Raw genomic sequence first — 22,123 nt, 5'->3', positions numbered from 1 at the left:
TGCTGCTTTAAAAAATAAGCAAATCGTTGTAAATGAATATCAAAGATAACTGCGACGCTCATTCACAACACGCCTACACTAAAGGGATACTCATCGCAGTGTAAAAAAAACCTAATCGTGGGAAGGTATAAGTGGACACAGCTTTTATTATAATAAATAACTCCTTTCCTGTTTCCATATAATTTAAACGTCCGCTACTTCTTAATACTTTCTTTCTTTGCGTGCGAAAAGAAATAGACAGAAGCAAAGTTGATCTCCAATGTCAACTCAAAAGGTCAACATTGCAATCATGAACCACTAAAGTCACCCCTTACATAACGGCTGGTTAATAATATATCACAGCATGTCAGCGTTTCACTTTTAGCATTTATCATTGACTATGTGAACCTGGGGCCGATACCATCGACGAAGCAATGGAGGTACGTTGAGAAAGTTTGCAGCTGTCTAAGTTTCCCGATATTTTGCTGAGCACAGACGCCTACCTTTTTAATGTTAACCATTTCGGCGATAGCAATTTGCAGTCGTGGATAGCGTAATTTATTTATTTCCATTTATGATATTCACTGCGAGACTAGAATTTGATTCAAACACGTGAAAACTAAGAGTTTCCTCACAAAAGCTAAAAAAAATAAGAACACTATGTCGCGGGGTATTTGCTGATGCAAAGGCAGATGAGTTTGTGATAGTGTGAACATTGTTATCATTGGCGATCACTGAAGTTTTGTAACATCAAATCCGAAATACGGCGATATAGTTTGGAACCAGCCTTCAGTCTCACATGTACTAAAGTAAAAGAGATAGATTAATCATACGACCTCTAGCAACACAGATAGTGGGTATATGTAGGGAATGTCTTTTTAAAATCCATCACCGAGGTATACGCTTAAATCGCTGAGCAGCCATTGGACAATTTCAAACATTCTTGATAAGATTATATTAAAACCGCATGAAACCTGTAAGTTCCTGCCTATCTGAGTGTAACAAGACAATAAAAAAGGCACAATTCCAGCCAAATCTACGGTCCTATTGTATTCTACATTTGTCAGCAATAAACAGACAATTTTATCAACTGTTTTGAGATCCTTAGAGGTGCAACATATTTCATAGTCAGATTTCAATGCTGGTGGCTGAAACTCTGCTACATAAAAGAATGCTTGCAGCCAGCCATTATGAGGCTATCTAAAATATGAATATTCTTCAACTAATAGTCAGGCCTCTGACATTTGCTGGTAGCAATGAATTACCGCTGTAATTATGCTAAAAACTACCACAAGCCATATACCGTAAGATGCAAAATGTTTTAGCAATTAAAATGAAATGAGTTTTTAATAAGCAGCAATTGACAGTGTTTAGTTTATTTAAAAAAATTGCGTATGCCAATGACCTTGAGAAAAATCAAAAGACAAAATAGATTTGCTTATTGCACTCTCAACCAATTAATTCTTTGATATTATTGCAATGTAATTGGAACAACTCTTGTAAGAATTGGGAGCTCTATAGTGTCCAGTTTCATGTAGACTTGAATAATATAACAATCGTGGTTCATGTGTTGTAAAATATCATGATATAATATTATTGGTTACAAATTGGTCATCAATAAACCTAGCAGTACAGTGTCTTTTTCTACAGAGTATATATAAAGATGTATGTATCATTCAAAACAGATGCTAATAAAGTGCATATACATACTTACCAGTAACTGGTATAACTCTTTATACCCACTAAGGTATGTAGCTTACAATCCACATGTTAACGAAGTTCATAGTGACTGGATATAAATGCAGTTGTATGTCTGTAAACTTTAAGATACTATGTTTGCATTCAAATTGTTACATAATAGCATTTGAGATTAAAATCGACAGCAGATAGTAGGTATAACTAGGTTTGATCAAAGTGATCATCAATTGCTGTCACAGCACTATACTTGTATAAGGCCTTCTGTCTGCTAACCACAGCTAGTATCTTTTAACTAAAACCATAGACCTAAGTATAACAAATAAATCTATGACGAAAATCAATGCTTAGTATAAACTATTTGATTGTTTGATTAGTGCGGTACCCAAATTGAATAGGAAAGGTTCTAAAAAACTTAAGTTAACTTGAGGTATGTTCTATATCAGTTGAGAAGACCTAAAACTAATGGATAACATAATAATTTATAATAGAACTGCTTGAAGCCCAGGCTAAGTGTTTTTGCAATATATTCTAAACTTTTCCAAGTATACCATGCAAAGGTTTTCGACATTTATTATGTAATACATTCTCATGGTTTTAATCTTTTGCAGTTGCTCTTACTATTCCAGTTATTAGCAAGTGCTTTTTGGTGAGATTCTAAAGTAGAAGGGTTATTGGCCAATTCACAAAAGGTACAAACAGATGTCTGTGGTAATACATTATCTGTAGTCATGTAATGTTTCCTCCACTCGTGGTACCTGTTATAAGCAGCATCATCTTGCATCAGATGCTGTAGGTATTCTCCAAGCTCTTTAATAGAAGAGAAGTTATAGGCGTGTATGAAGGAGTCAGGTGGAGCCACACGTGTGTAGTCATCTATCGAAAAACCACCGACTACTACAGGAACAAAATGGCCGTCAGAGTGGAGCCTTTTCCAAAACTTCTCAGTTATATAATCTTCACATAGAGAGTTTTCGAACGCTAAAAAGAACTTATATTTAGAATGTAGAGAGGTTTCACAATTTATATCACCTCGGTGACAAGGTAAATTATGAGTGCAACCTCCAAATATATCTACTTCAATGTATTGCCCAAGTTCTTTCATAGTCTCTAATCGGTTATATCCCGCAGATGTACAATGCGAGACGTAAGCATATGCACCTTTTGTTTTTCCCTGAGCAAAGTCTATATTTGGGTTGGATTGTTTATCAGCTACCTTTGGTTTCATTTCTCCCCAAGGCCAGTAAACCGTACTGTCTCTCGTATAAGTCATAGTACCATTGAAATAGTTAAATACCTTCCTCCAGGGATACAGAACAGGTGGTTCATGACTATATACAATCCATATTTGAGATTGGCGATGAAGTCCATAAACTTTACTTACAATAGTTGACCGATACTCTATCAACACCACATCAGCTTCCACAATATCAGTGTAGTCGTGGCTGAATGTGTAAACGCAGTTGCTATAGTTGCACTGACTGAAGTCCATTTGATCTTTGAACATTCTGTTGAAAGCTTGGGCTTGTTGGTCATTCGGGGTTGGCTGGTATATAATCCTAGTAGGTTCTCGTGAGGGAACAGGAAATGAAGTCTTCACTAGTTTGTCTTTGGTTGACTCTGATTCGACTTGTTTGGTCTTTAGCGATATCTCGTCAGTTTCATGTAAGTATTTCACACCTCCCTCGATAACAAGAAGATGAAAATGTTGAGTTGTTGAAAGATTAGTCGTGCTGTAAAGCAAGATTGTTAGCAGAGTTATAGACACTAAGGCTATTAGCTTTTTACTAGTAGACGTCCCTTCCAACATGCTCAGCTTGGTTCACTACAAAATTGAAAGCGTATGCTACAACAAATCCTACCTGCTCAATAATGAATGAACTGATTCTCGCAGACAATTTACTATCGATTACGTATGCATACAAGACTGGATGACAATGCATCCAATCAATTGCCAGCAATCAATTGCCAGCGCAGTTTTGGAAAGCCTCAACATCTAAGATAAGTGAATTATGTAACATATGTGACAAGCCTATGCAGTTCCTTTAGCTTGTTGTTTGTACATGAAGAATTGGTAAACAAACATGTTAATCACAGATTACATGATATCAGCTATCAGCTATCCAGATATTAGTTATTGCGTTCAAGTTACAGCATTACGCATCTCTACTCTGTTAGTCTCTTTGCAACAACAGACATTCCTTATGCTTGATATGAGCCTTTTAATTGATATCAAATTGTGTCAATTTAAATCTTGAAACATCCTGGCTATCAAGTCACTTCAAACATCAAAAACAATTGAGAATAATAAAAAAATACTGATACTTTCTGATAAAATGCTCTAAAATTTAGTACACATTCAGATTTAAAAACAAATGACTGCGTATTAGATCGAATTAAAATCAAATCAGATCAAATCAGCTAATCTTTGGAATTCTTATATTATAAGAATAATACATATAGAAACATTTACGTAAGATGACAAACCTTACAAAGATCGTAGGTAAATATTTCTTCGTGTGTTATTCGTGTAATGTAAGAATTCCCAAGACATGTTTTTGGTGTTTGAGGCGATCTGATGGCAGGGATGTTTGAAGAATAAAATTGACACAACTTAATCTTAGTTAAAACGCTCAGATAAAGCATTAGAGATGTATGTAGTTGCAAAGAGGCTGACAGAATCGAGATGTGTAACGCTGTATGTAACTCGAACAGAAAAGCTGATATCAAATACGACAACTGTATATGTCAACGATATATTTTGAAGATAATTTTCCTTCCGAGTGTTTTAGCCATGACCATGTTTTGCCGATTTTAACCTTTAAACATCTTAGCAATCAAATCACCTCAAACATAGAACTTTACAAATAAACCAAGTTTATTTGTAAAGTTCCTTTAAATGATTCAGTATTTTCAATGCAACAAAAATTATTTAAAATATGTTATTAATAATTATTAATATACTAATAATTATTAATAATAACATGTTACTGTTATAATAATAGCATGATTATTAAAAATTATGCTACTAAAATTTAATGTTATCGAATGTTATTAAATAAGTTAAGATATCAGCCAGAAGGGGAACAGCCGCTGTTCTAAACAACAACATAGAAGATTAGCAGTAAACAATATTAAAAGTAATACTTTTAATCAAGTTGAGACTTTTCTATACTAATTTTTTATTATTTTATTGGAAACAATATAATTTAAACAAGATTGTTTAAAAATAAAGCAAGAAACATAAAAAAGGAAAACTGTAGAAGTTTAATTTTAAAAAATGCCAACATTTTGATGCAGGCTTACTTGTAGTTTATGTGTAGCACATGCACCTGTAGTTTATAATAAAATGCTTTTAAGAGTTGATGGAACATTGTTATATAGTTATGCATTTAAAACACATGTTATACCGATGCCCCAAATTGTACATACACACAATTTGATTATTGGGATGACATATTCATATTTTATTTGTACTTCGAAGTAACTTTCAAATATGGTGTACAGGTAGTTTCTTGATTGACAAGGACTTTGATTAGCGTGGTATGATTTATATTGTGTGTATTACTCAATGCTATTCAATGTAAATTCAATGCTAATAAGTCTCATAGGCAATCAAAATGTCAAGCTTTTAGTGCATTCGTCACGTTGACCAAACTTTGACATTCCGCAACCTGCCACATTCGAGCAGAGCTCAGACAAGCCAACATTAGAAACCGTCCAGCGGGCGAATCTCTCCAGCAAGTCGCAAACAGCAGCTCCCGTCACACAGGCACCCCAAGTGATCAGTCCAAAGCACCCCAACTACTAATCCAAAGCGAGCCATTCAACCCCAGCACCAATGGACAACAGGTCACAACCCTGTATGACTAGACAACTCATAACTTGGGTCAAGGTGTAGTTAAGGCTAATGTATTACAGTAAATTTAACTAATTATATCTTAATTATTAACTACATGCATATCTTTTAAACATACACGATGACTGGCTAGCATACTTCTAACCAATTAATTTATTTAACCACATGCATGTCCTTTGATCATACATGATGACTGGCTATTTTTATTTCACCAGTTAAATTAATCTCATTTATCAATGCGATACACTATTGATATTCACATGCCTTATTCTACCACTTGTCTACAAGCTACTTATTCTCTATGAATTACAAGATTTAGAAGTGTGTCCATTTTTACCAACATACATGTGAATGTCGACTACCTATGCAAACTAATAAATTGAGTAAATGATAATAGACATGTAAGCATAATCAAACATAAGACAATTCCAAAGTCACTACTCAGACACCATGCTTTTTGACCTCCACTAGACATTGTCAAACAAGCATAATATATGACTACTACTATTAACTATTATATAATACACTACTATCTAATCTACCTAATTACATACTAATTCCTACTCCACCTTCTCTTCCCTTTCCTATGAAAAAACTCAGCTATCAAAGAATCAGGAATATTTTTAGCTGACTCCCAGGTGCTCTTACTCTCATCATCTCTTAGTTCCTTTGGCATGTCTATTTTGTCATCAAAACTGACCATATTTATGGTCTTAGCACCAATTTGTTCCAAAGTACTACCATCAATTTCAAGCTCATACAAACAAGGTTTGGATGCATTTTCACGATGAATGTTTCCTGTGGCTAGAACAGGAAGGTGCTCTACCAGATCAGTCACTGTTTTCTCATTATCATTGTCATCTGTATATGATCTTCTAGACAACCCATCAGCATTCCCATACTTTTTGCCACTCTTGTTTCGTATTTCAAATTCATAGGGTTGTAACAACAAAGACCACCTGCCTAAACTTCCATTAGCATCTTTAATGCTTTTTAACCACTTGAGAGAAATATGGTCAGTCAGCATAAGAAAATGTTTGTCCGCTATGTAGTGTTTGTATTTCTCAATAGCTGTAACTAAGGCTAGACCCTCTTTGTGACATATACACTATGTTTCCATGGTGCGCAGTACTGCGAAGCAGCCCCCTCCGAAGTCGAGGGGATTGTACGTTTCCATGCTGCGCAGTGGTTTTCAGCAAATACCGCAAATTAGCCAGAGAAGAGAAATTGTATAAATCGAATCGCCTGATAGAGAAATAGAATCGATCACGGATACCGAACATCAAAAACGGTCTTTTTATGATTCTGTCGTCATTATACTATTATTTACAATACACATTCACAAGGTTTTACAAACCTTAACACACTTTTTACATAGTAATATATTTTTAATAAGTATTTTTAAGTAATATATTATTTAAACGTTAATTTAGGACTTGCCACCTATTTTTCGAAACGTGTTGGTATCGATAACAAAGTCCAGGAAAGTAATCACCTCATCATCCTCTTGAATGCAGACCATAATTAAATTTAGGTGAAAGAAGATCGGAAGAATATTAAAAAAACAAGATTAGCAGGACAACCTTTGTACTAGTTTATGGCCCTCGAAGAATCCGTCTCCACGGCATGAGAGCTATGCGCAGCCACTGCGCAGTCGCTGTTTCCTTGCTGCGAATTTGCACTGGCTTCGCACTGATCAGTGCGCAGTGATTTCAGTGCGAAGACGCCGTTTCCATGATTCGGAGATAGCGCAACTCCGAAGCACTGCGCATCATGGAAACATAGTGATAGAGTAATTTTCTCAGCGCCATGAAGCGCTCTTCCTCCATATTTTATCACAGTCTCTTGTCCATCACTGTTTATTTGCCCTAGTATAAAACCTACCGCCTTGTCACACGCATCTGTATATATTACCGGTAATGGTTTTGAGTCTGCTATAGGCAAGGCTAGAATTGGTGGTGAGACTAGAGAATTGCATATTTGCTCAAAGGCCTTTTAAAATTCTGCATTCCAAACAAATTCTTGATTATTGCTAGTCTTAGTCAGTCCATGTAGCACACTAGCTATGCTACTGTAGTTGGGTATAAAACGTGAGTAATACTGTGCTAGCCCAAGAAATGATCTAACCTCACTAACATTAGTTGGTACAGGATATTCTAGCACAGCTTTCACTTTGTCGGAATTAACAGAAAGGCCATTGTCACCAATTGTGTATCCCAGATAAGGAACCTTAGAGGAAGCTAGCTTACACTTTGCTGGGTGAAGTTTAAGATTTGCCTTCCTAAGCCTAGCAAAAATTTCAGTCAGATGCTTTTTGTGTTCACTCAAACTTTCTGAGAATACTATGATATCATCCATAAACGCAAGACAATACTTCCAGCTAATACCTTTTAGACATTACTGCTTAAAATGACATTGGAGCATTCATGAGCCCAAAAGGAATTCTGTTGAATGTACATGTATATACTGCATCATGGGTAATAAAACTAGGTTTATCCTTAGTATCTTTGTCTAATGGCACTTGCCAAAAAGCACCTTTTAGATTCAGCACATTAAATATTTTAGCATCTGCACTGCCTAATGTATTTATGACTTCAGTGAAAAGTGGTAAGGCCATATCATTGGTTTAGTGACAGCATTTATGCGCCTATAGTCCATTGCCATGCGCCAAGAGTTACCATCAGACTTCTTTACCATGACAACAGGGGAGCACCATTCACTATCTTCATTTTGCTCTATAATACCTAGCTCTAACGATTCTTTTACTTGTCTAGAGATTTCTTGCTTTATCACTGGTGGGGTTTTATAAGGAAATGAGTGTATTGGATGTGCTTCACCGGTGTCAATTTTGTGAGTATGCAGATCTGTGCAACCTAGATCAGCCGATGATTTGGCAAAAACATCAGTTTTCCTCTACCATGCCAACTAGCTCAGCCTCATGGTAGTTATCTAAAGCACATGTTTAAAAGTCAATTTTCAGCCCATTAGCTGAAGCTTGCTCATCAAGCGGAACCACTTTCGCGCTACACGCTTGCACATTGATATGGCTGTTATTAGCTGTAACAGCTAGTTTACTGTCTTTGATGTTCTTTGTGGTATTTGTGGAATTTTTGTTGATAGGGAAAATCATAGATATAGTAAACCCTAGATTGGTGAATAGCTATTCTTACAATGGAGCAAAAGTGAGGCCTATGATTGGCTGTTGTTTTCACGACGTTACGTCGCAGTGATGTGCATCACAGCTTCAGAGCCTTCTATTGAGCAATGAGTTTAGCAGTGAAAGCATGCTTGTCATACTAGTTTTTAAGTCATAAACGCAACAGTAAGACCAAATTCTTAGTGAAATGTCACCAGAGGTGACTACAACACCCCAGGTATATCCTGAATTGCCCACAACAAGACAGAACTTGAACTCAAAACAAAAAGTTCTCAACAATATCATAAGCTATCTATGCCAATTAAAAACACCAAACGGAAAGCTGCTAGTGAAAAATAATAGGAAAACTTTCATCATTGGTTTTGAGTCAGCAGCCAAACCTGTACATGGCATTGCTCAATATCTTTTCAGCAACTACCCTTACATCAACTCCTTCCTAACCTTTAAGATCAACCAGGATCACATTGAGACTCTGTTTTCCACGATACGATCTATTGTGGAAAAGGTAGGGTGGCTATAACAATAACTCGGATGTGCAGTGCTTTAGATCTGCACTTCGAGCACTGCTTATAAAAGCAAATATCATACCAAGTCCCAAAGCTAACTGTATTAATCTGGATGTGAGCAAGCCTGAAAAAAACTGGCCAACTCATGCTACATTCTCTGGCTAGAAAGAGGAAGGAAGAGACAAAAGCTGAGGAAGGTGATGATGAGGAGTTCGGTGATTAGGAATTTTTTCTAACTCAAATGTGATGACTGTATCAAGTTCTTGACCGATGTAGAAGTAGCGGGAAGTAGAAGTTGCGATGACATAACCCTAATCTCAGTTAAAATCAGAGGAGGATTTGTGACACCATTGATAGGCCAAATCTGTATTGCTGCAGAAAAGTCCTTACGTTCACACATGGAGAGCTATGGTATCACACAGAGAGCTTTTAAACAAGTAACATCACAGACAATAACATATATGTCTTATTACATAACTTCAATCAAGGATTTATATGCACAGTGCATGCCACCAATCTACTCAAAACTATAGTAAATCGCTATATTAAAATCCGAATACACTATGCCGCTTCAAAGCAGGAATATAGTTCAACTAACCTTAGACAAAAACTATCTCGTCTAGTCATTTTCAGTCATGTCTGATGGGTGTTTAATACAGTGGTCCAGCTTAATTGCTTCTAAATCTCATTTGATTCATTAGTTTGTTATTAGTTCAATTTCTATTTGGTCAATCTTTGTATTATCAATGATATAGAAGCTTCTAAATCATTGGTATTATTCATTACCATGTGTCTAAGATTTTTGCCTTTCTCATCCAGAGTCAGTTTTATATATTTTTAATAAAATATGCAGTCTCAGATGCACAAACTATGGAACAATTGTGCAGGTTTTTAGTGTTAGACCAGTAGGAATTCATAAATCAGCTGATTCACTCTACACATCACCACGACGTTGTGTCATGCTAATTATAGGCCTCACTTATTTTGATTATTCCCATATCTAGGGTTTACTATATCTATAGGAAAAATACAAATAATTTCTGCAGCGTTATTCGATTATCACAACTGACCAACAGGCTCGGCATGATTGTCAGACAATGATATGTACTCCTTCGAGCTAAGGCTAAAAAAATAAACGAATCTTTACGGTAAGTTATAAGATATCACTGCTAAAAGTGACAGCATTACGACAACGATAAAATAGACGCGTAAGAACAATAGACATGGCTTTATTGAATGTGTGAAGTATATTTGTGAAAATATTTCGACGAATAAGGTTGCAAGAAAGTGTAAACAGAAACCATCTCTCACAACTACATCACATTTGAGCCGTTTTGGAAAGGGAATCCAAACTACGGCGGTCTCGTGTGGCTGCGATTTGCTGTTCGTTTTTGAGCGTCTAAGAGCTTGTAATCACCTTTCCACGTATTTTGCACTTACAACACAACAGAGTAAGACATGGTGAATCTTTTCATATCAAATAACGGTAATGTGAATTTTGTTGCAAGTCAACCTTTAATGAGTACAATCAGCTGACACAGAACTGGGTAGAACTGGCACTTTTAGCACACAGAACTGGCACTGGCACACAGAACTGGCACTTTTAGCAGTGCACCCACACGTTACGATGTCCCTGTTCAGAAATATTTTGGGACCCAAGTATATGCAGCGCGATGCTTCTTCGTTTTTTTTCGTTAGAGCTAATAGTTTATCTCAAACTTGAAATTTGCCGATTTTTGTACTGATTATATACTTTACCAAAAGATATACGTTGCATCAACATTTCGTAGTTTCTATACTTGGCATTTATTTTACATCTACATTTTTTGCTGTCCTAATTTATTTCCGTAGCTCTGAAGACATTTTCTTAGCCACAATACATTTTCATAATTCTGATAATAGTGCATTAAATTATAGGTATTTCTACGCTAAATGGCGTGTTAACTGAAACTCTAAGGAACAACGTTTTTTTGTCTTCGCCGCACTAGAGCTAATTTGTTTTTCGCAAAACGGTATCGACAATAATTTCTTTCGAAATCGAAATTTGGCGATTATATCGCAGTTCTGCTTCATCCGTTATAATAAAAATGGTTTGCAAACAGATGATGAACAGGGATAGAGTTTGAGTTAAAAGTTTACTAAAATGCATACGAAAACTTCTTTCAAATATGTTTTTAGTAAGCTAAATTCATATAAGTTAGATTCAGCGTTTATGTTACACATGTCTTTAAAGTAAGAACTCTGCGAGTAGAACATTGTAATGCTATATTCTTTGTAGATCATACCCACAAAATTCACCAAAGTTATGTAGGAAACTATAGTTACTAAAGTTAACATATTGTTTCGTTACTACTTTTAATGATGATGATTTTGATGTTTTTTAACAGACAGTTTTTTAACTTTGAAAGTTTTTAACATAGCACTAGATAATTACTATGAGTTTTTATTCCACTAATTGCCACTGGGTTTCTACACTACTATATGTCTATACGGTATTTTCACCTTATGATGCCAACACTGAAACGAACTAAAATAAGATAATCGTATACGAAGTAATTTTTTATTGTAATCATAGCTAAACCAATTATATTTAGCCATTACTTGCTAATGATTTCACATTTCTATTTAAACACATCTACAGTTTTATTTTTCTTTCTAATTTATTTCAACGAAACACTTCTTTCATAATATGAAATTTAACAGTTGCAATTGTTTAAAAAAGCTTGAAAACCTTTAGAGTTGTTTTTTTTCTTTTAATTCATTTGAACTGCTTAGAATTATTTTCGTATAATATGAAGTTTGAAAGTTAGAATGGTAAATGTTGTATACGGTATGTTAAATAAAAATATATTTTCTGTCCAAAAACTTTTTTGTTACAACACAGTTTTTTTGTTGGGCAACGCCGGGTAGTACAGCTAGTCATTACACTATTTATTAAAGAGAGGATAACCTCTGAACTGTTCTGAGATTGTTGATGAATATTAAGTCTGAGCAAAACCTTAAAGGTTGACTTGCAACAAAATTCTTTGCTACAGTTATTTGGTATCAAAAGATTCACCATGTCCTACTCTGCTGTGTGGTAGGTGCAAAACATGTGGAAATGTGATTACCAGCTCTTAAAAGCTCAAAAACGAACAGTTAATCGCAGCCATCAAGAAAACGCCGTAGGTTGGAATCCCTCTCAAAATGGCTCAAATGTGACGTAGTTGAACATGATGTGCTTCTGTTTACACTTTCATACAATCTCATTCGTTGAAATATTTTCACAAATATACTTCACTCATTTAATAAAACCATGTCTATTGTCTCTACGCGTCTATTTCATTATCATCGTAATGCTGTCACTGATCACTGATATTTCAAAACCTAGCCTAAAATTTAGTTTAATTTCTTAACCTTAGCTCAGGGGTTGCATATCATCCTCTGATGAACATGAGGAGCCTGTTGGTCACCTGTGATAGTCGAAAAATGCTGCAGAAATTGTTTGCGCCATTTTGCCAGAAATATGGGTTACATGATCAGATTACAACTAGATGATTAAACCAAGCTGAAATGAAAGTGTAAAGTATAAGGGCTTTCCAGTAGAACCCCAAGTTTATGTCATAAACTAGTGTTACGAGACAGACGTTTTATAGTGAGCTTTTTATTGGCCTTTCAGTTCACGTGATAAAATCGAGTTGAATAAGTCGTCAAAATATAGAAATTCCAACCTATGGCCATTTTTTAAACTGTTCGTTTTGCGCTTTTAAGAGCTTGTAATCACATTTCCACATATTTCGCAAAAAACTTGTCCAGTTGCAGAGAAAGTGGGCTAATATACGCCAGCCTTTTCATTGAAAATAATTCTGAGTTCTATGCTGGTTACTGCACTATGTACATCTGCTGGTTGACAACGTCTTAGTGCCAGCATGTGCTTGAGAATTGGCAATCGACTGGCCACTTGAAGGGATAAATCTCGATGCTATGTTATAATGATTATCAGAGAACAGCATAAGACAAGTATATTGACTGCTGCCATATAATTCAGCTGCCATGAGTACTAAAGACTGGTTCATACTATATCGCTGTATCTTGGCCTTGATTCTCTAATACTTTGGTGATCGTCGAGGATAACATTGTTCCCACTACCACAAACCCATCTGTGTTTGCATCAGCAAAGACTCCGTGACGTAGTGTTCTCATTTTTTTAAAATTTTTGTGAAAAAATTTCTTTGCTTTCGCATGGTTGAAACCAATACTAGTCCCGCAATAACGGTATAAACGAAAATAAATAGATCGCGCTATCGGCGACCGCGAATTAATATTGTCGAAATGGTAATCGTCGATGCTTGGCGAAACATCGGGAAAGTTTGACAGCTGCAAACTTTCCCGAGGTGTTTGCGTTGCTTTGTCGATGTCATCGGTTTACGGTTCACATAATCGACGACAAATGACGAAAGGAAAACGCAGACCTGAGGCGATATAGCGTGAACCAGGCTTTAGGATTAGTTTCCATGACAACTCTACAACAAAACAGAAAAGAATTTATAATGAAATTATTAAACATTGATTAAGCTTCATGATGACCAAGCAATATTAAGTTTTACAAACCCATTTAGCGTTGAAGATACATCTATACCATTGGTCAGTTTTTGAAAGAGATTAATGATGTTTAAATTTGCAAAGACCATAGCTTGGGCTACTATTACTATTTACACATTCATCTATTTAGCCTTAAGTTAGTTTTTGTTAGATCTGCTTTACGTCAGTATCCCAAACAAATAGTATGATAAGGAATTATTACTACTCCAAATGACATAAGCACAAATAATAGTCAGTCACATTCTGTAAGCTGGCCATCTGACTTCTTCCTCAAGCTTTTGGTTTGCCACTTTCATCCCTAGTCAAGCCTAACCTGTCAAGTTAATGTTAGCTTTAGTATGTTGCTGAATAAGAGTGATTGATGAGCCTACTGCTGGCCGCTTAGGGAGTGCAAATGTTTAGTAGATAATTTACTAGCTGGATGTGTTGGAATGCCTGGCATGACTTGCCGATAAGGAAACCTGACTATGCTGATTCATGATTGAATGGGATACGGTGAAAGTTTTACTGAGTCAATGGGTTGTACAACATGTTAATAAAAGTTTGGTAGAAAGTTGACCATACTGACCAACACCACCTTTGATAAAACGCTGTATCTCAGGTTAAATTGCTTCGATTTCAATTCAATTTTAATTGCAGCGGGCTAAAAGACATTTTTGTTACCTGACCTCTTTTGTATTGAAAATGATATGACCAGTCACATACACATTTACACATACACCACAAACCCATCTCTGTTTGTATGTTTGTGAGGCTGTATACCATTGCTTAAACAGACAATTTGGTCAGTTTTGACAGGTTTTGACATCCTTAGAGGTGCAACATATTTCATAGTCAGATTTCAATGCTGGTGGCTGAAACTCTGCCATCTAAAAGAATGCCTGCACCCAGCCATTATGAGGCTATCTAAAATATGAATATTCTCCAACTAATAGTCAGGCCTCTGACATTTGCTGGTAGCAATGAATTACCGCTGTAATTATGCTAAAAACTACCACAAGCCATATACCGTAAGATGCAAAATGTTTTAGCAATTAAAATAAAATTAGTTTTTAATAAGCAGCAATTGACAGTGTTTAGTTTAGTTAAAAAAATTGCGTATGCCAATGACCTTGAGAAAAATCAAAAGACAAAATAGATTTGCTTATTGCACTCTCAATCAATTAATTCTTTGATATTATTGCAATGTAATTGGAACAACTCTTGTAAGAATTGGGAGCTCTATAGTGTCCAGTTTCATGTAGACTTGAATAATATAACAATCGTGGTTCATGTGTTGTAAAATATCATGATATAATATTATTGGTTACAAATTGGTCATCAATAAACCTAGCAGTACAGTGTCTTTTTCTACAGAGTATATATAAAGATGTATGTATCATTCAAAACAGATGCTAATAAAGTACATATACATACTTACCAGTAACTGGTATAACTCTTTATACCCACTAAGGTATGTAGCTTATAATCCACAAGTTAACGAAGTTCATAGTGACTGGATATAAATGCAGTTGTATGTCTGTGAACTTCAAGATACTATGTTTGCATTCAAATTGTTACATAATAGCACTTGAGATTAAAATCGACAGCAGATAGTAGGTATAACTAGGTTTGATCAAAGTGATTGTTATTGCTGTCACAGGACTATACTTGTATAAGGCCTTCTGTCTGCTAACCACAGCTAGTATCTTTTAATTAAAACCATAGACCTAAGTATAACTAATAGGCCTATGACTAAAATCAATGCTTTGTATAAACTATTTGACTGTTTGATTGTTTGAGTGCAGTACCTAAATAGAATAGGAAAAGTTCTAAAAAACTTAAGTTAACTTGAGGTATGTTCTATAACAGTTGAGAAATCCTAAAAATAATGGATAATCAAATAATTTATAATAGAACTGCTTGAAGCCCAGGCTAAGTGTTTTTGCAATATATTCTAAACTTTTCCAAGTATACCGTACAAAGGTTTTTGACATTTCTTATGTAATACATTCTCATGGTTTTAATTTTTTGCAGTTGCTCTTACTATTCCAGTTATTAGCAAGTGCTTTTTGGTGAGATTCTAAAGTAGAAGGGTTATTGGCCAATTCACAAAGGGTACAAACAGATGTCTGTGGTAATACATTATCTGTAGTCATGTAATGTTTCCTCCACTCGTGGTACCTGTTATAAGCAGCATCGTCTTGCATCAGATGCTGTAGGTATTTTCCAAGCTCTTTAATAGAAGAAAAATTATAGGCGTGTATGAAGGAGTCAGGCGGAGCCACGCGTGTGTAGTCATCTATCGAAAAACCACCGACTACTACAGGAACAAAATGGCCGTCAGAGTGGAGCCTTTTCCAAAACTTCTCAGTTATATAATCTTCACATAGAGAGTTTTCGAACGCTAAAAAGAACTTATATTTAGAATGTAGAGAGGTTTCACAATTTATATCACCTCGGTGACAAGGTAAATTATGAGTGCAACCTCCAAATATATCTACTTCAATGTATTGCCCAAGTTCTTTCATAGTCTCTAATCGGTTATATCCCACAGATGTACAATGCGAGACGTAAGCATATGCACCTTTTGTTTTTCCATGAGCAAAATCTATATTTGGGTTGGATTGTTTATCAGCTACCTTTGGTTTCATTTCTCCCCAAGGCCAGTAAACCGTACTGTCTCTCGTATAAGTCATAGTACCATTGAAATAGTTAAATACCTTCCTCTAGGGATACAGAACAGGTGGTTCATGACTATATACAATCCATATTTGAGACTGGCGATGAAGTCCATAAACTTTACTTACTATAGTTGACCGATACTCTATCAACACCACATCAGCTTCCACAATATCAGTGTAGTCGTGGCTGAATGTGTAAACGCAGTTGCTATAGTTGCACTGACTGAAGTCCATTTGATCTTTGAACCTTCTGTTGAAAGCTTGGGTTTGTTGGTCATTCGGGGTTGGCTGGTATATAAACCTAGTAGGATCCTGTGAGGGAACAGGAAATGAAGTCTTCACTAGTTTGTCTTTGGTTGACTCTGATTCGACTTGTTTGGTCTTTAGCGATATCTCGTCAGTTTCATGTAAGTATTTCACACCTCCCTCGATAACAAGAAGATGAAAATGTTGAGTTGTTGAAAGATTAGTCGTGCTGTAAAGCAAGATTGTTAGCAGAGTTATAGACACTAAGGCTATTAGCTTTTTACTAGTAGACGTCCCTTTCAACATGCTCAGCTTGGTTCACTACAAAATTGAAAGCATATGCTACTACAAATCCTACCTGCTCAATAATGAATGAACTGACTCTCGCAGACAATTTACTATCGATTACGTATGCATACAAGACTGGATGACAATGCATCCAATCAATTGCCAGCAATCAATTGCCAGCGCAGTTATGGAAAGCCTCAACATCTAAGATAAGTGAATTATGTAACATATGCGACAAGCCTATGCAGTTCCTTTAACTTGTTGTTTGTACATGAAGAATTGGTAAACAAACATGTTAATCACAGATTACATGATATCAGCTATCAGCTATCCAGATATTAGTTATTGCGTTCGAGTTACAGCATTACGCGTCTCTATTCTGTTAGTCTCTTTGCAACAACAGACATTCCTTATACTTGATATGAGCGTTTTAACTAAGATCCAATTGTGTCAATTTTATTCTTGAAACATCCTGGCCATCAAGTCACCTCAAACATCAAAAACAATTGAGAATAATAAAAAAATACTGATACTTTCTGATAAAATGCTCTAAAATTTAGTACACATTCAGATTTAAAAACAAATGACTTTGTATTAGATCGAATTAAAATCAAATCAGATCAAATCAGCTAATCTTTGGAATTCTTATATTATAAGAATAATACATATAGAAACATTTACGTAAGATGACAAACCTTACAAAGATCGTAGGTAAATATTTCTTCGTGTGTTATTCGTGTAATGTAAGAATTCCCAAGACATGTTTTTGGTGTTTGAGGCGATCTGATGGCAGGGATGTCTGAAGAATAAAATTGACCCAACTTAATCTTAGTTAAAACGCTCAGATAAAGCATTAGAGATGTATGTAGTTGCAAAGAGGCTGACAGAATCGAGACGTGTAATGCTGTATGTAACTCGAACAGAAAAGCTGATATCAACTATATATAAACGATATATTTTGAAGATAATTTTCCTTCCGAGTGTTTTAGCCATGACCATGTTTGCCAATTTTAACCTTTAAACATCTTAGCAATCAAATCACCTCAAACATATAAAAAATTTTCAAAAAACAAAAAAATATATTTATTTCAGGATAAAATTTACTAAAAGTTTGTGCAAGTTTATATGTAAAGTTCCTTTAAATGATTCAGTATTTTCAATGCAACAAAAATTGTTTAAAATATGTTATTGATAATTATTAATATACTAATAATTATTAATAATAACATGTTACTGTTATAATAATAGCATGATTATTAAAAATTATGCTACTAAAATTTAATGTTATCGAATGTTATTAAATAAGTTAAGATACCTGCCAGAAAGGGAACAGCCGCTGTTCTAAACAACAACATAGAAGATTAGCAGTAAACAATATTAAAAGTAATACTTTTAATCAAGTTGAGACCTTTCTATACTAATTTTTTATTATTTTATTGGAAACAATATAATTTAAACAAGATTGTTTAAAAATAAAGCAAGAATCATAAAAAAGGAAAACTGTAGAAGTTTAATTTTAAAAAATGCCAACATTTTGATGCAGGCTTACTTGTAGTTTATGTGCAGCAAATGCACCTGTAGTTTATAAAGAAATGATTTTAAGAGTTGATGGAACATTGTTATATAGTTATGCATTTAAAACACATGTTATACAGAGGCCACAAATTGTACATACCTACCATTTGATTATTGGGATGACATATTCATATTTTATTTGTACTTGGAAGTAACTTTCAAATATGGTGTACAGGTAGTTTTTTGATTGACAAGGACTTTGATTAGTGTAGATATATGATTTATATTGTGTGTATTACTCAATGCTATTCAATGTAAATTCAATGCTAATAAGTCTCATAGGCAATCAAAATGTCAAGCTTTTAGTGCATTCGTCACGTTGACCAAACTTTGACATTCCGCAACCTGCCACATTCGAGCAGAGCTCAGACAAGCCAACATTAGAAACCCGTCCAGCGGGCGAATCTCTCCAGCAAGTCGCAAACAGCAGCTCCCGTCACACAGGCACCCCAAGTGATCAGTCCAAAGCACCCCAACTACTAATCCAAAGCGAGCCATTCAACCCCAGCACCAATGGACAACAGGTCACAACCCTGCATGACTAGACAACTCATAACTCGGGTCAAGGTGTAGTTAAGGCTAATGTATTACAGTAAATTTAACTAATTATATCTTAATTATAAACTACATGCATATCTTTTAAACATACATAATGACTGGCTAGCATACTTCTAATCAATTAATTTATTTAACCGCATGCATGTCCTTTGATCATACATGATGACTGGCTATTTTTATTTCACCAGTTAAATTAATCTCATTTATCAATGCGATACACTATTGATATTCACATGCCTTATTCTACCACTTGTCTACAAGCTACTTATTCTCTATGAATTACAAGATTTAGAAGTGTGTCCATTTTTACCAACATACATGTAAATGTCGACTACCTATGCAAACTAATAAATTGAGTAAATGATAATATACATGTAAGCATAATCAAACATAAGACAATTCCAAAGTCACTACTCAGACACCATGCTTTTTGACCTCCACTAGACATTGTCAAACAAGCATAATATACGACTACTACTATATATATATTTCTTTATTGAATTAAACAAAAAGCCTCTTTTTGCAGGCAGAGGAAAGACCTTAACAGTATTTAAAAATATAGATATAAATGTAATAAAGGGATAAATGATAATGACAGATTGTCTTAAAATATCCTTGAATTTGCGCGTCAGTGTAGATTGTGGTGCCCGGCCCCAAGACCCACCCGAGACAAGCTACTACTATTATTAACTACTACTACTATAATACTACAACTATTAAGGACTACTAATATTAACTATTATATAATACACTACTATCTAATCTACCTAATTACATACTAATTCCTACTCCACCTTCTCTTCCCTTTCCTATGAAAAAACTCAGCTATCAAAGAATCAGGAATATTTTTAGCTGACTCCCAGGTGCTATCACTCTCATCATCTCTTAGTTCCTTTGGCATGTCTATTTTGTCATCAAAACTGACCATATTTATGGTCTTAGCACCAATTTGTTCCAAAGTACTACCATCAATTTCAAGCTCATACAAACAAGGTTTGGATGCATTTTTATGATGAATGTTTCCTGTGGCTAGAACAGGAAGGTGCTCTACCAGATCAGTCACTGTTTTCTCATTATCATTGTCATTTGTATATGGCCTTCTAGACAACCCATCAGCATTCCCATGCTTTTTGCCACTCTTGTGTCGTATTTCAAAATCATAGGGCTGTAACAACAAAGACCACCTGCCTAATCTTCCATTAGCATCTTTAATGCTTTTTAACCACTTGAGAGAAATATGGTCAGTCAGCATAAGAAAATGTTTGCCCGCTATGTTGTGTTTGTATTTCTCAATAGCTGTAACTAAGGCTAAACCCTCTTTGTGACATATAGAGTAATTTTTCTCAGCGCCATGAAGCGCTCTTCCTCCATATTCTATCACAGTCTCTTGTCCATCACTGTTTATTTGCACTAGTATAAAACCTACCGCCTTGTAACACGCATCTGTATATATTACTGGTTTTGAGCCTGCTATAGGCAAGGCTAGAATTGGTGGTGAGACTAGAGAATTGCATATTTGCTCAAAGGCACTTTGAAATTCTGCATTCCAAACAAATTCTTGATTATTGCTAGTCTTAGTCAGTCCATGTAGCACACTAGCTATGCTACTGTAGTTGGGTATAAAACGTGAGTAATACTGTGCTAGCCCAAGAAATGATCTAACCTCACTAACATTAGTTGGTACAGGATATTCTAGCACAGCTTTCACTTTGTCGGAATTAACAAAAAGGCCATTGTCACCAATTGTGTATCCCAGATAAGGAACCTTAGAGGAAGCTAGCTTACACTTTGCTGGGTGAAGTTTAAGATTTGCCTTCCTAAGCCTAGCAAAAATTTCAGTCAGATGCTTTTTGTGTTCACTCAAATTTTCTGAGAATACTATGATATCATCCATAAATGCAAGACAATACTTCCAGCTAATACCTTTTAAACATTACTGCTTAAAATGACATTGGAGTATTCATGAGCCCAAAAGGAATTCTGTTGAATGTACATGTATATACTGCATCATGGGTAATAAAACTAGGTTTATCCTTAGTATCTTTGTCTAATGGCACTTGCCAAAAAGCACCTTTTAGATTCAGCACATTAAATATTTTAGCATCTGCACTGCCTAATGTATTTATGACTTCAGTGAAAAGTGGTAAGGCCATATCATTGGTTTAGTGACAGCATTTATGCGCCTATAGTCTATTGCCATGCGCCAAGAGTTACCATCAGACTTCTTTACCATGACAACAGGGGAGCACCATTCACTATCTTCATTTTGCTCTATAATACCTAGCTCTAACGATTCTTTTACTTGTCTAGAGATTTCTTGCTTTATCACTGGTGGGGTTTTATAAGGAAATGAGTGTATTGGATGTGCTTCACCGGTGTCAATTTTGTGAGTATGCAGATCTGTGCAACCTAGATCAGCCGATGATTTGGCAAAAACATCAGTTTTTCTCTACAATGCCAACTAGCTCAGCCTCATGGTAGTTATCTAAAGCACATGTTTAAAAGTCAATTTTCAGCCTATTAGCTGAAGCTTGCTCATCAAGCGGAACCACTTTCGCGCTACACGCTTGAACGTTGATATGGCTGTTATTAGCTGTAACAGCTAGTTTACTGTCTTTGATGTTCTTTGTGGTATTTGTGGAATTTTTGTTGATAGGGAAAATCATAGATATAGTAAACCCTAGGTTGGTGAATAGCTATTCTTACAATGGAGCAAAAGTGAGGCCTATGATTGGCTGTTGTTTTCACGACGTTACGTCGCAGTGATGTGCATCACAGCTTCAGAGCCTTCTATTGAGCAATGAGTTTAGCAGTGAAAGCATGCTTGTCATACTAGTTTTTAAGTCATAAACGCAACAGTAAGAACAAATTCTTAGTGAAATGTCGCCAGAGGTGACTACAACACCCCAGGTATATCCTGAATTGCTCACAACAAGACAGAACTTGAACTCAAAACAAAAAGTTCTCAACAATATCATAAGCTATCTATGCCAATTAAAAACACCAAACGGAAAGC

The 22,123-nt window shown here is 35.4% G+C and overlaps 2 protein-coding genes across 2 annotated transcripts in view; both read right to left on the bottom strand.

Annotated features, from left to right (window-relative positions):
- LOC137401473 (disks large homolog 1-like) overlaps window positions 1-22,123 on the bottom strand; it is a 234,559-nt gene that overhangs the window by 41,663 nt on the left and 170,773 nt on the right. The window lies entirely within an intron of this gene.
- On the bottom strand, window positions 1,619-3,484 carry LOC137401880 (alpha-(1,3)-fucosyltransferase fut-1-like). Its single transcript, XM_068088355.1, has one exon. It carries the CDS (start codon window positions 3,482-3,484, stop codon window positions 2,264-2,266), a length of 1,221 nt encoding a protein of 406 aa, XP_067944456.1. The 3' UTR covers window positions 1,619-2,263.

Source organism: Watersipora subatra, chromosome 8 (genome assembly GCF_963576615.1).
Source record: "Watersipora subatra chromosome 8, tzWatSuba1.1, whole genome shotgun sequence".
Taxonomy (NCBI): Eukaryota; Metazoa; Bryozoa; class Gymnolaemata; order Cheilostomatida; family Watersiporidae; genus Watersipora; species Watersipora subatra.
Note: the sequence above shows the minus strand (reverse complement) of the source record. Positions and strands in the feature narration are given on the sequence as shown.

Bases quoted from the DNA above. Each gene is read 5' to 3' on its own strand.
- LOC137401880 (XM_068088355.1), bottom strand. From the start codon at position 3,484: ATGTTGGAAGGGACGTCTACTAGTAAAAAGCTAATAGCCTTAGTGTCT.